This window comes from Heterodontus francisci, chromosome 35 (genome assembly GCF_036365525.1).
Source record: "Heterodontus francisci isolate sHetFra1 chromosome 35, sHetFra1.hap1, whole genome shotgun sequence".
Taxonomy (NCBI): Eukaryota; Metazoa; Chordata; class Chondrichthyes; order Heterodontiformes; family Heterodontidae; genus Heterodontus; species Heterodontus francisci.
Genome location: NC_090405.1, coordinates 38,061,374 through 38,075,761, shown reverse-complemented (window position 1 = coordinate 38,075,761; position 14,388 = coordinate 38,061,374). Strand labels below are relative to the sequence as shown.

Here is a 14,388-nt window from a genome sequence, read left to right as displayed (position 1 = left end):
GAAGTTCCTCATCTCTGGTATCAAATTCCCCAGAGTCTGATAATGTACATTCCAGAGTACTAAAGGAAGTGGCCCTGGAAATAGTGGATGCATTGGTGGTCATTTTCCAAAATTCTATAGACTCTGGAGCAGTTCCTACAGATTGGAGGGTGGCAAATGTAACCCCTCTATTTAAAAAAGGAGGGAGAGAAAAAACAGGGAATTGCAGACCAGTTAGCCTTACATCAGTAGTGGGGAAAATGTTAGAGTCTATTATAAAGGATGTGATAGCAGAACACCTGGAAAGCATAAATGGGATTGGACAAAGTCAGCATGGGTTTATGAAAAGGAAATCATGCTTAATAAATCTACAAGAGTTTTTTGAGGATGCAACTAGTAGAATAGATAGAGGAGAACCAGTAGATGTGGTGTATTTGAATTTTTAGAAGGCTTTTGATAAGGTCCCACATAAGTGGTTAGTGTGCAAAATTAGAGTACATGGGATTGGGGGTAATATACTGGCATGGATTGAGAACTGGTTGACAGACAGGAAACAGAGTAGGAATAAACGGGTCATTTTCCGGGTGGCAGGCAGTGATTAGCAGGCTACCGGAGGGATCAGTGCTTGGGCCCCAGATATTCACAATATATATTAATGACTTGGGGGAGGGACTAAATGCAACATTTCCAAGTTTGCAGATGACACAAAGCTGGGGGGGAATGTGAGCTGTGAGGAGGATGCAAAGAGGCTCCAATGTGATTTGGACAAGTTGGGTGAGTGGGCAAAAGCATAGCAGATGCAGTATAACGTGGATAAATGTGAGGTTACAACTTTGGTTGTAAAAACAGAAAGGCAGATTATCTGAATGGTGATAGATTGGGAAAGGGGGAGGTTCAACGAAACCTGGGTGTCCTTGTACACCAGTCACTGAAAGCAAGCATTCAGGTGCAGCAAGAGGATTTGAGTACAGGAGGAAGGATGTCTTACTGCAGTTATACAGGGCCTTGGTGAGACCACATCTGGAGTATTGTGTGCAGTTTTGGTCTCCTTATCTGAGGAAGGATGTTCTTGCCCTGGAGGGAGTGCAAAGAAGATTTACTAGGCTGATTCCTGGGATGGCAGGATTGACGTATGAGGAGAGATTGGGTCAATTAGGCCTATATTCACTTGAGTTTAGAAGAATGAGAGGGGATCTAATAGAAACCTATAAAATTTTAACAGGACTAGACAGGCTAGATGCAGGAGGATGTACCCGATAGCTGGGGAGTCCAGAACCAGGGGTCACAGTCTCAGGATATGCGGTATGCCATTTAGCACCGAGATGAGGAGACATTTCTTCACTCAGAGGGTGGTGAACCTGTAGATTTCCTATCCACACTCTCACTGTCCTTGTTGTTCCATGGGCTTCAGTTTGATTAGAAAGTCACTGCTACCTCCAAAGTTGACACTGGAAGTACAGTACGAATTCTAAGGGCAGTGTTTAACTCTTTCATGAAGAAGGACATAGGAAATATGTAAGACAGAATTATTATAAAAGTAAAATTAATAAGGAGAAAAGGGTAAAGAAGGCAGGGTGGACATGATTAATTTTCCGTTTTGTTTAGTTGTTTAAATGTTGATATTACAATTCATGATACTTTCAGAGTAAAAGCGAGAGAGCGGAATACTGTAGAAAAACGGCTGGCGAGAGAGCGAGGAAAATCTGGACCGGTTGGCAGTCTAAGGGTTAACACCAGAGTGTTAACGCGTGGCTCCAACAGATATTTAAGATGCAACGAGGACTGTACCGTATAAGCTGTCTGTTTACAGGTATCCTATAAACCATGAAGAACCCTGGACATCTTAAAGTAAGATATCGTTCGGTAAACCGCCAGAGACCCGTTATGTCTGATATAGAACAAACAGTTCGACAAAAATACTGCAGGCGTTATGCCGTTCACTTTTCATTTGCTAATATTTCAGTCACCTAAGGTGCTTTTTAATGTCTAATTAATCTGCTCACTTTCTAACATGGGATACGTAAAAAGGGGATTCTACTCGTCCTTTAACCGTGTAATCGCAGGTGGTTCCCAGGCCGGATGATAAAATACAGACAGGGAATGATCCTTTTTTGTGTTGTGTGTGTTAAGGCTGCAATCAGTTTCTTGGGTTAAGGTGTGTGGAGGAACTCCATTAAAGGGTTCTTTCACAAGAGGCAAAGCCCACCCTAGTGGGAGCCGTGTTACTGTTCCACCTCAAGTGCAAGGTAGGACCCATCACAGGAGGTGAAAGATTTGCTTTAGCCGGCGCCTTTTGGAGGGATGTCCCTACCAATGAATTCATTCAAGTGTCATCACTTGCTGTATATGCAACAAAATCCAGATGCAAAGGGGGAGACAACCCTGGAAAGAGTGAGATAGAAACGTGAAGTGGGAGGGAAAGGCAGTAGACAAGATTTAAGAAATTCTCATCGACCGTCACCGTAATTACCCTCAAAATCTTCATTTCTCAAAGCAGCAGTGAGAAACTAAGGCAGGTGAACAGTAGCAGACAGTTGGGATAGTTTCTGAGAGTTTGTGTAACACCCGTTCTGTTCTCCCCGACCTTTGCAACTCGAAAGGAAACTGGACGCTAAACCGAGTAGGATGCGGGGGTGTCGGAGGGAGTGCTTCATTCCTGCTTCTTTGGCTGCCCCTAAAGTCAGCGATTAGCTTTCCCCTTATTCACAAGCCAAACGGATTCACTACACGCAAAAGCAAAATGCTGGAAATCTGAAATAAAAATGGAAGGTGCTGGAAACACTCAGCAGTTCTGGCAGCATCTGTGGAGAAAGAAGCAGAGTTAATGTTTCAAGTCTTCGTCACAACTAACAATCACCCAGTCTTAACATGCTGAGCTGTGCAGAGTCTGCCTGTAAACTGTGTGTTTTCCCTTTATTTGTTTGGTTTCTGCGCGGTGCAAACATATTGTGGTTATGGGTCACGAATGTTTAGCAGTTTAAAATAAAACATCTGCGTGTAACAGCCAACCAACTTCTGGATATAAACTAATTACATTGAACTCTCAACTCCATACTAACCTGTGCTGAATGTAGGAATTCGGGTTCGATCTTGTACTATAACAGGCGATTATATCCGCTACACAAAAAGTCTTACATTTTACCAAGTCTAATCTGTGGCTCAGTGGGTAGCAGTGTCTCCTCTAAGTCAGGAGGTTTGTGGATTCAAGTTCTACTCTAGAGACTTGAGTGAGAAATCTAAGCTGATACTCCAGAGCTGTACTGAGGGAGTGTAGCACTGTTGGAGGTGCTGTCTTTCGGACACGAAGTGCCATTTTCCATTCGCAGTATTTCAGATAAGAAGGTAATGCATGCCCTCGGCAGCTAGACCTGAACAACATCCAAGCTGATAAGTAACTTTTGCACCACACAAGTACCAGGCAATGACCATCTCCAACAAGAGAGAATCTAACCATCTCCCCTTGACATTCAATGGCATTACAATCACTGAATTCCCCACTATCAACATCCCGGAGGTCACCATTGAACAGAAACTTAATTGGAGTAGCCATATAAATACCATGGTTACAAGAGCAGGTCAAAGGCTGGAAATTCTGTAGTGAGTAACTCACCTCCTGACTCCCCAAAGCCTGTCCACCATCTACAAGGCACAAGTCAGGAGTGTGATGGAATACTCTCCACTTGCCTGGATGGGTGCAGCTCCAACAACACTCAAGAAGCTCGATACCATCCAGGACAAAGCAGCCCGCTTGATTGGCACCCCATCCATAAACATTCACTCCCTCCACCACCGACGCACCGTGGCAGCAGTGTGTACCATCTACAAGATGCACTGCAACAATGCACCAAGGCTCCTTAGACAGCACCTTCTTAACCCACGACCTCTACCACCTCGAAGGACAAGGGCAGCAGATGCAGGGGAACACCACCACCTGTAAGTTACTATGGATGGGCAATAAATACTGGCCTTGCCAGTGACACCCACATCCCGTGAATGAATAAAACAAATTACAACAGTGACTACACTTCAAAGGTACTTGATTAGCTGTAAGTCGACCTGGGAAGTCTTGAGATCTGGAAGGTACTGGAGAAGTGCAATTGTACATTTAAAACTCAAAGAGCTAACTTCAGAATGATAAGAATTGCCAAAAAGGAAGAGAGGGAAATAGGATTACTAAATGAATTCAGTAATTTTCTAAGGGTGCAAACTGTTACCTTTCAATTGAAAGAGACATAAATTAAAAGTGCCGTGGATTTTTTAAATACTTTAACATGTTACTTTTAACTTATCATTAACAATATTATTTATATTTAGATAGTAAATTGAGTTACCTCAGGTTCACTTGGTCTATTTCCTATTATGGTAATGAATGAAGGTGAAGGATAATCGTTTGACTTTCATTGGAATCAACAAGTTTGATCAGCTGGAGTTGGAGTCTGATTAATATGACTCCCTCTCCAAACTCTGGCTTGCTTGAATGGCTGTGGGCAGTTTCACCAAGGGATCCATAACAGAGGGATCAGGAAGGTGGAAAACCAGGCGATATATGACGGTGGGAGCAATTATCTGTGACAGGCCTTAGGGGAACGATTTTGGGAATTTAATGATCAGATACTCGGCTCAAAGTTAAAGTCCAAATAAAAATGAAACACTTTTTAACATAAAGATTTCATTCGGAAATGCATTTAATGGGAAGCTGCATAGGTACATGAAGGGAGAAAGGAATAAAATGATAGGTTGCCAGGGTTCGATGAAGATGGGTGGGAGGAGGCTTGTGTGGAGCATTCACGCTAACATAGACCAGTTGGGCGCAATGGCCTGTTCCTGTGCTGTACATTCGATGTAATTATATAGAATGCACGTTCTGGACAGTGTTGTCTGTTCCAGTGTCACTCTCTACTTAAATATCATTCAGAAAGAAACCATCTCTGACGCTGGATGATTATGGGATATTTGTTTCGCTCCTCTTGGGGAATGAGTGGGACAGTGCAGAGGTTTGAATGCGCGGGTCGATCTGCTGGTTTATTCCCAGTCCTGACAGCACAGAGAATGCACAGAGGGACGAATTTTCTGATTAAAGGACCAACATTGAGCTAAATGTGGTCAAGCGGCGAAACTACGCCAAGCGGAAGTGTGTGGAAGAGTACAGGGTTTAACTAGATTATCCCTAGCGGCTCCAATTCAGTGGAACCCACCTTATTCAGGTTAAGGACCAGCACTCTGGGACATTTCTAAGCTAGAGAATTCAACTCCCCTCGGTCACTCAGACAACAGTTGTCTCCCTCATTCTCACTTTGCTCTTTCCATTTATTTCTCTCGCTCCATCACACTGACTTTCTCTTTCTCTCCCTCTGTTGTGCCTTTCCCCTCCAGTCGGGGCACACCGTCCTCTCGCGTTATAGTCATCGGTGGTGGCGGAGCCGGGGATCGACCCAGCGCCGCCCACCGGTGCCGTCAGCTGCTGGGTTATAAAAGGGGGAGGTAGAATGAAGCGGCGAGACAGAGCTGGAGAAACCGGGGGAGGCTTTAGCACGAACAGAGGGAGAGAGGGATACAGGCAGACCCAGGGCAGGTCGCTCAGCGTGGCTGCATATTCCGCCCACAGGATGGGACATCTCAGCTTCCTAGCTTACCTGGTTGTGTTCTCCTACCTGTCTGTCACCGCCTCGGTCAGCCTGGATCTCACTGAACTCAGAAACAAAGTTTCCAAGATCAAAGTCAACCCCAGAGGGAATCTGTGGGCCACAGGTGAGATAACGGATTTTTTTTTTTGGGGTGGTCTTATTGTGTCTGGATCTCATTCAGAAGGGACTCTTCTCCAGTGTATCTGGGTGGGATGGCTTTACATGGTGAAGTGAGAATCACGGTCGATGTTAAGCACAGCTTCTGTTAAGGATTGAGATTCCAGACATTGACGCTTTAAATTGGGAAAAATAAGTGCATAAAATTTCAAGTTTGGCATGATCAAAGTCAGGGTTTTGGATCGACTAAATGCTTGTGTTTATTTCAATTATTTCAATTAATGCTAAAATTAGTTTGAAAACAAAGTTTCACTTTAATACAACTGCTGACTCCTCTTCCAACCATAATCGTGCCTCTTCAATCCTCTCTCTCGGTTGCTGCCAGCCGCTCTCATTCATTCCCCTTCTCCCGTTCCTGGAAATTCCCACCGGCGTCATTCTCTCGGTATAAATCGACCCTGAATGAATGTTGCTGCTCAGAATTACAATAATGATAAGGATGGGATTTGGACCTGATGGGTCTTCCAAAAGCTAGGGATTTGAATGCCTTCCTTTCCCTGTGAGACAATGACAAGGAGACACTGGATGGGCTTTCAAAGGGAATTGGATAATTATCTGAACGGAAAAAAAAATGCAGGGCTGCGGGGAAAAAGCAGGGGAGTGGGACTTCCTGAGTTGCTCTTACAGAGAGCAGGCACCGACACGACGGGCCGAATGGCCTCCTTCTGCGCCGTAAACATTCTGTGTTTCGATGATGCCCGTTTGACAACAGACCGAATGTGTGCTCCGGGGAAACTGTTCATTTTGTGTCCAATTAGCAGCACGATTATAGATGCTTTCAATGAAAGTAAAATACTGCAGATGCTGGAAATCTGAAATAAAACCAGAAAGTGCTGGAAATACACAGCAGGTCTGGCAACATCTGTGGAGAGAGAAGTAGAGTTAACATTTCAGGTCAGTGACCTTTCATCAGAATTGGCAAAGGTTAGAAATGTAATAGGTTTTAAGCAAGTGAAGGGGGGCGGGGGGGGGGGAAGAGAACAAAAGGGAAGGTGTGTAATAGGGCAGAGGGCAGGAGAGATTAAATGACAAAGATGTTTTTGTTGTTGCTCTTTAGGGCACTTTATGGGGAAGAAGAGCCTGTTTGATTATCCAGGTGGATATGATACTACCTCGTCAAGACTTCCTATGAACTCCCCTGAAGGTCCCAAGGATCTTAAGAGTCTGTTAACCCGGAAGATGCTGGATGTTGCCCTGGCTCAGGAAGCAGAGGGAAGGCGAGTGAGATACGACTCTGGCACTGAGGTAAACCAGCAAATGCAAAGGTTTGTCATAATGGGGGGGGGGGGAATGGGGGAGTGTCAGATAGGGAGGTATGAGTGATGCCCCAAATCTACCTCACGTGGTATCGATTTTGTATTCAATATTTTTTTCAGAATCGATATGTATAATTTTTGCTTTTTCTGTCTCACTGACTGTCCAGATAGCCAACCTGTGTTACTGGACACCACAATATCTTCAGACATCCTTAAGATATCTTTGGACATTGATACCCATCTCCACCTCCTGCCCAGTTCTGCCGCTTCAGGGACACCCAGTGACTGACCCACACATTCAATCCACTTCAAGGACACCCAGTGACTGACCCAACCAATTCAACCCCCAACAGGGACACCCAGTGACTGACCCACACATTCAATCCACTTCAGGGACACCCAGCGACTGACCCAACCCATTCAACCCCCATCAGGGATACCCAGTGACTGACCCAACCCAGTCAATCCCCTTCAAGATACCCAGTGACTGACCCAACCCATTCAACCCCCATCAGGGACACCCAGCGACTGACCCAACACATTCAATCCGCTTCAGGGACACCCAGTGACTGACCCAACACATTCAACCCCCATCAGGGACACCCAGCGACTGACCCAACCCATTCAATCCGCTTCAGGGACACCCAGTGACTGACCCAACCCAGTCAATCCTCTTCAGGGACACCCAGTGACCGATCCAACCCAGTCAATCCGCTTCAGGGACACCCAGTAACTGACCCAACCCAGTCAATCCTCTTCAGAGACACCCAGTGACTGACCCAACCTATACACTCCTGAGCATGGTTCTGATGTCTCCCCTGAGTATAAAAGAGTCCCAGTTCCACATCAATGTCTAATACATCCGCTGACTGGATACATTTCACTGAACCACAGATGTGTTTGATAATTTAATACAAAAATGCGAGCGCCCACATCCTTTTTTGAAGGGTACCACAAGCTGAATTTAAGATGTCCAGTAAACCAATCTAGTGTCCGGCGCTGATTTAAGGTGCTTGGGATAATCGCAGAGGTTTTTATTTAAAAAAAAAGGAGAAAGCGCATCTCAAATGTCAAACGGTGGGCTGGGGAACAGGGGAGGGGGAGCGGGGGCAGATATATTATATTGGGTATATTGCAACAAGCACACTGTCCATTGTACATGACAAGTACACTGTGCCCTGTCCGCACATTGTACATAGAAGTACGGCTAGATTGTAAACTGTTATCGACATGATTCTATTTTTCAGGGAACGGAGTTAATAATGAAGATGATCGAGAGATATGTTAAAAATACCAAAAGTGACGAACATCCTTAATTGTTAAAAGAAAATCACCATTTGCAAACATGTGAGTGAGCGGGCCTACAAACCTGTAGACTGTATTGAGAATGAACGAATGGTGAATGTGGACATTTTATTGTAACAATGGTGTATTTACGTCACCTATATTTTATGTATTGTTACTGTACAATTGTCTTATCGATATATTAAAGAGGCAGAAAGGACTATTCTATATTTTTCTGACGTTTTTGCATTGTTAAATCACTTTTAATGTAACCAGAAAGTTATTTGTGGTGAATAAAGAATATATTGTTTAAGCAACTAGTATTTCCAGTTTAATCCCGAGACCATGCCCTGGGTATACAGTCGAGGACTGGCTTTCCATTTAATTAATGATATTCTCCCTTCCTATAGGTCTCCCTGGGGTTCATGACTATCATTGACTGAGGCTCAGATCTCAGCCCATGCCACTCTGAGTGGATGCCAGGAGGTGCAGGCGAGTAGCCTATGCCCCATGCTTTTCCATGCTGGCCGCTGTTTCACTGAGTTGAATCCATGTCCTCCCCTGCACACTGTCACAACTTATGGTATACGTTCTACCTTCCTCCAACAGCTGAGGATCTCTTTGTGGGGAAAGTAGCGACTCCTCTTCTCTATTTGTATATGTATTGTAGACTGGAGCTCTTTTTGCTAGTAAAGAGAAGGCTGAGGTATGACCTTTAAATCATGAAGGGATTTTATAGGATAAGCATGGAGAACGTATTTTCACTCGTGGGGGTGGGGAGACCAAATCTCGGGGTCATAAATATAGTTTTTGTCCCGAATAAATCCAATTAGGAATTCAGGAGAAACTTCTTTACTCAAACAGTAATTAGAGTGCATTAATAGAAGGATATGTAGGTAGGGTTGCGAGGAGGCTTGTGTAGAGCATGGACCTGTTGAGCTAAATAGTCTGATTCAGTGCTGTAAAATTCCATGTAACTCTATGTCACCGTTCTCACCCTCCACACACACACGCAGCATCTTTGGCTGAGAGGCAATTATCTCTAAGACCTTTGCAAGTGTTGCTCTGACGTCAGCACTGGGTGAGGTGCGCAAGTTGCTCGGGTAACTACCTCTCTCTCATTTGTTTCTGTTGGTTTGCAGCCTCTCCACCCAACAATTGGCATCAAAACCCAGATCTGAAACTCCGTGCTGGGAAGTGCGGATACAAATCCACCTCCAACTTTAAAGTACCCTTGTCCCCATTTACAGGCTTTACATTTTCACTGGGCAAAGGCAGATTGTTGGGCAGTTACTTGTAAGGAAGGAAATATTACATCCCAGGTGTTCACTCATTTAAACAGGTACGGTACATGTAGAACAGATTCTACAAAAGTACAGTATATGGGTACAGTCACTACAATATAACTTATAAATGTAATGGTACAAAGAGATACAGCTATAATAAATACCTAGTGTTGGCATGGCTCAGTAATTACACTCTCATCTTTGAGTCATCTTTGGGTTTAAATCCCGCACTAAGATTTGACCACCTAATATAGGCTGATGCTTCAGTGCAGCAGTGATGGAGCGCTGCACTGTCGGAGGTGCTGTCCCTCGCATGGGATGTAAGCTCGAAGTTTCGTTCACTACTCCAGGGAGACATAGGAAATCCCACAGCACTTTCTCAGAGTACAGCGTGGAGTTCCCCCTGGTGTCCTGGCCAGTATTCATTTCTCAACCAACAACGACAGAAACTGTTTTAACTGGCTGAATATCTCATTTGCCGTTTGTGGGATCTTGCTGTGTGCAGGTTGGCTGCTGTGACTGCCTACAAAACAACAGTGACTGCACTTCAAGAGTTGCAATGTACTTTGGGATGTCCTGACAATATGAAAGGCACAATATAAGGAAAATTCTTTCTTCCTAAGGACTGTCAAGCAGTGTAAGATATATACGGCAGTATATCATATACCAATAAAACTGACAAATTATAATCTAAAAGAGACATATGACCAACTAAAGGCAGACATATAATGATAATCTAAACAATTCTGATAATATTCCTGTAATTAGCTCACAGAATTAATCTGACAATACTTACATCACAAATCCCATATAAGATCCTATTTCACAAAAATCAATACATTTTCCTGTCTGGTGTGGCAAGTGCGATATAACATTCTTTCAGTGCCTACATCAGATCAATCTTCCTTCAGCTCCTGCATCATGTGGTATCTTGAGGCACCAATGGAGAAGCAGTGTGAAAAGGAAATAAAGAAATTTACCGCCTTAAAGAAACAAACACAAATAATTGATCAGTAAATTTAAGGGAGCCATTCAATCTCAGGCTATGAGCTGCAGCTTTGAGGTTTATGAGATCATTTTTTGGATAACTGATTGTAAACCACTGATATATATCTACTATTGTCTAGGTATATTTTCCTGTTAATTTGCACTGGCATTGACCCAATTAGGGTGTCAATCTGAGAATGTAATTTATGTTACAAAACATTTGTGGTGTAGAATCTTTTTGTTCCTTTATATTTTTAGTTAATATATTTGATGAATACGGCCCAAACCTCATATATCCTCTTTATCCCTTTAGCTTCAGCTTTGTAACCCAGGTGTGTAAGACCATTTACAGCTGTATGAAAGGTATTTTAATAGGTGTCAATTGTGGCTCAGTGGTTAGCCTCTGAGTCAGAAGGTTCAAGTCCCATGGTAGATACTTGGGAACAAAAATCTAGACTGATGCTTCAGTTCTGTATGGAGTGTTGTGCTGTCAGAAATGCCATCTTTTGGATGAAATGTTAAGCTGAGGTCCTAAAAGATATGATGGCGTTATTTCACAGAAGAGCAGGAGAGTTCTCCCGGATGTCCTGACCTATGTTTAACCCCCAGTCAATATGCCCAGTAGAAACATATTATACTCCTACATTTAAAATACAACTTTATTCAAGGTGGACTCCTTAAAATTGACTTTACCTTTTAAAAAAAAAGTTTGACAATGCTGCAAAAAATGGCTGCTGAAGGTCAGACGACTTGGTCTGTGTATTCAAACATTGCCACACTGCCTGTTAAGGACAAAAGGATACATTCCAGGCTAAGAGGTAGCAATTACACCTATCCTGAAACCATCAAGAGACATTCCTGAATTGAATGGGTTCTGCTGAAACAAAGAAGGTGTAAAGTAGACAGATCATAACAGAATGATTCTCATTCAAACATCAAACGATGGGCATGGTTATATCTTGGCCCAATGTGTGGTCATAACAGGGGAGAAGGCCATGCATCTCCTAACAGAAGCTAATTTGTGAGAGTTGTTATGAACAGGTGAGAAAGAGGTCTAGGGTTCCTTTTCAGCCTTCACTTGGTCTTACTGTAACAGGATTTTATTTTTTAAACACACTGTTTTTAGCTCTCCCTTGGTGATTCCTTGTTCACTGCTTTCCAATTATAAGGCAAAGAAACAAGCATAAACAAGCTTTCTTAGGTTTAAAGAAGAAAGATGACATTTATTAAACTTAAACTTAATCTCTAATTCAGTTGACACCTATGGATACATGACGCATCCACGCTAGCATGCATACGCGATACACACATGCAAATAGAAACAGAAAAGAGCAGAAGAAAAATAAAGTGGAAAGGTTTGAGGCAATATCTGAAGTGTTGTTGTTACAGTTCTTCAAGCTCACTGTAGAGTCCTTGATGGTAGGTACATCTTGCTTTTTGTTGAGGCCCAGTACTCTTCTTAAACCTTGTTTACTGTAGGAGACTTTTCTCTCTTGGTGTTCATGTGTCTTCAGTGAGTTTTGGAGTTCCCTGAGAAAGAGATGGAGCAGACAGGAGAGTCTGTGATGAGCCAGCCAGGAGAGGTCTTTTCAATCCAGGAACAAACAGCTTTCTGCCCCAACTCTCAGCTCAAAAGTGTACAATTCAGAAAAAAAAAACAGACTGGCAAGCAGATTAGCCATGTAACTAACTGGTCAGGCCACATCTGTTTGTGGATTGTATTGGAACAGCGGAAAGCTCCTTTGTTCCCAAACACTGTCTGTTAATATGCAAACAAAAAAGTCTTTCCAGCCAGGGCCTTGTCACAGGCCTTCTCTTCTTCCCAGCAACAATTTAAAATTTAATGTGACAAAATTAATGCGCCTCATTCTTGGAAGGTGGGGGCCTGCATGACAGAGTTTTACCTTAAAAGGTAGCTCTGGAGAGAGAGAGAGAGAGATAGATCACAAGAACATCACAGAAGCAGTCTGCCAGTGGAAAGAACCCCTGCCAAGCAAGGAGGAGCCCTGCTGCTAATTCTACACTTCAACTTGGTACAACAGAGAACTACCTCCAATCTAAAATCTTAACCACCAGAAATCTACAATACTTCAACATGTCAAGACTACAAACAACCCAGGCCTGCACCTTTAAAAAAGACTGTCCGACCTGGAAGCAGGTTACCATAAGCCATGAACACCTACCATGACTTGAATTTTTACCCTTTACCTGCTATCTACTTTTATGAGTGAATGTGAGAGTGAATGTGTGCGTGAGTGATGTTGCAAACATTTTTGGGAATGCATAAATAGTTAATCTTCTGTTTTAAATCTATAAGAAAATCTGTCACTGTCTGCTTATTTGGCAAGTAAAACACTCAGGGACTAACTCATCATTTTAAACAAAACACGATTGCAGTCAGTTGGGAGGTGAACAGTGGGAACCACTCACACTCCTTACCACTTGTCTGTAACAATCACTAAACAGATTATCTGGTCATTATTGCATTACTTTTTGTGGGAGATTATGATGTACAAATTGGCTGCCATGTTTCCTACAACAGGGATTATGCTTTAGAAGTATTTAAATGGCTGTGAAGCATATGGGGATGTCCTGAGGTGCTATATAAATGCAAATTATTTCTTAATTTATAGGTAGTAAATCTCCAAATGGTCCAACAAATGATATAAATACTTGAATTGAGGTCTGATCATTATATACATTGTCAGGCAAACCCCGCCACACCCCCCCCCCCCCCCCCACCCCCACCTGCCAAGGTTGAGGCACACATGATTTGGCTACATGAACATTAAAACTTAAAATTTGCATGTCGCTGACTGGAAAGACATTTGCATAGTAACAGACAGTGTTGGAATAATGGGGACCCAGTTGCTGCTTTCCCAATACACAGAAGAAGTGGTCAGACCAGTTTTAGTCACATGACTAGCTGGCTGTTGAGATTTGAACTTCCAACTGGATTTGAACTCAGACAAAACTGTGTGCTCATGGATTAAAGATATCTCCTGGAACTAAAGCAAGAATTATATCCTCCCGTGTCTGCCTGTTCCATCTCCTTCCCACAGAATTGAATCTTGTGAAAACATGTGAAAATCAAAGAGAGAAAAGTTTCCTTCATGAACAAGGTTTTTAGAAGACTACTGGGCCCCAACAAAAAGCAAGACTACTTACAAAAAGACTACTTGAATGAGCTCGAAGCACCGTAACAAGATATTGCTTCAAACCCCTCTCTACTATATTTTCCTCTTCTCTTTTCTGTCCCAATTTGCATGTGTATAGCACGTGTGCATGCTAGCATGTGTGTGTCATATATCCGTAGGCGTGAACCATATTAGTGTTTAAGTTTTAAGTTTTAATAAAATTTCATCTTTCTTCTTTAAACCTGAGAAAGCCTGGGTGAATTGGTTTCTTTGTCTTCTAATTGGAAAACTCTGAACAAGGATTCACAAAAAGGGGAGCTCAAAACACAGTGTGTTTCAAATTAAACCCTGTTACACTAAGACCAGGTAAAGATAGCGAAAGACCCCTAGACACATTTTTCACTGGTTGTAACAACATATATACTCTGTTGCCTATATCTTAACCCACACAATGTCCTGTTCAACCATTACCCCTGTACTCGCTGACCCTCATTGGCTTTCAGTCTGGTACCGCCTCAATTTAGAAGTTCTTATCCTTGTTTTCTAATGTCATCATGGCTTCTCTCGTCCCTATCTCTGCAATCCCCTCCAGCCCCACAAATCATAGAAAATGTATGACATAGAAGGAGCCCATTGAGCCCGTGTTGGTCAAAAAAGT

The 14,388-nt window shown here is 42.9% G+C and overlaps 1 protein-coding gene across 1 annotated transcript; it reads left to right on the top strand.

Annotated features, from left to right (window-relative positions):
• Nucleotides 1-1,216: 1,216 nt before the first annotated feature.
• nmba (neuromedin Ba) lies at nt 1,217-8,352 on the top strand. Its single transcript, XM_068015191.1, has 5 exons — nt 1,217-1,281; nt 5,353-5,460; nt 5,585-5,727; nt 6,838-7,025; nt 8,284-8,352. Exons 1-5 carry the CDS (start codon nt 1,217-1,219, stop codon nt 8,350-8,352), a joined length of 573 nt encoding a protein of 190 aa, XP_067871292.1.
• The last annotated feature ends 6,036 nt before the right edge of the window (nt 8,353-14,388 follow it).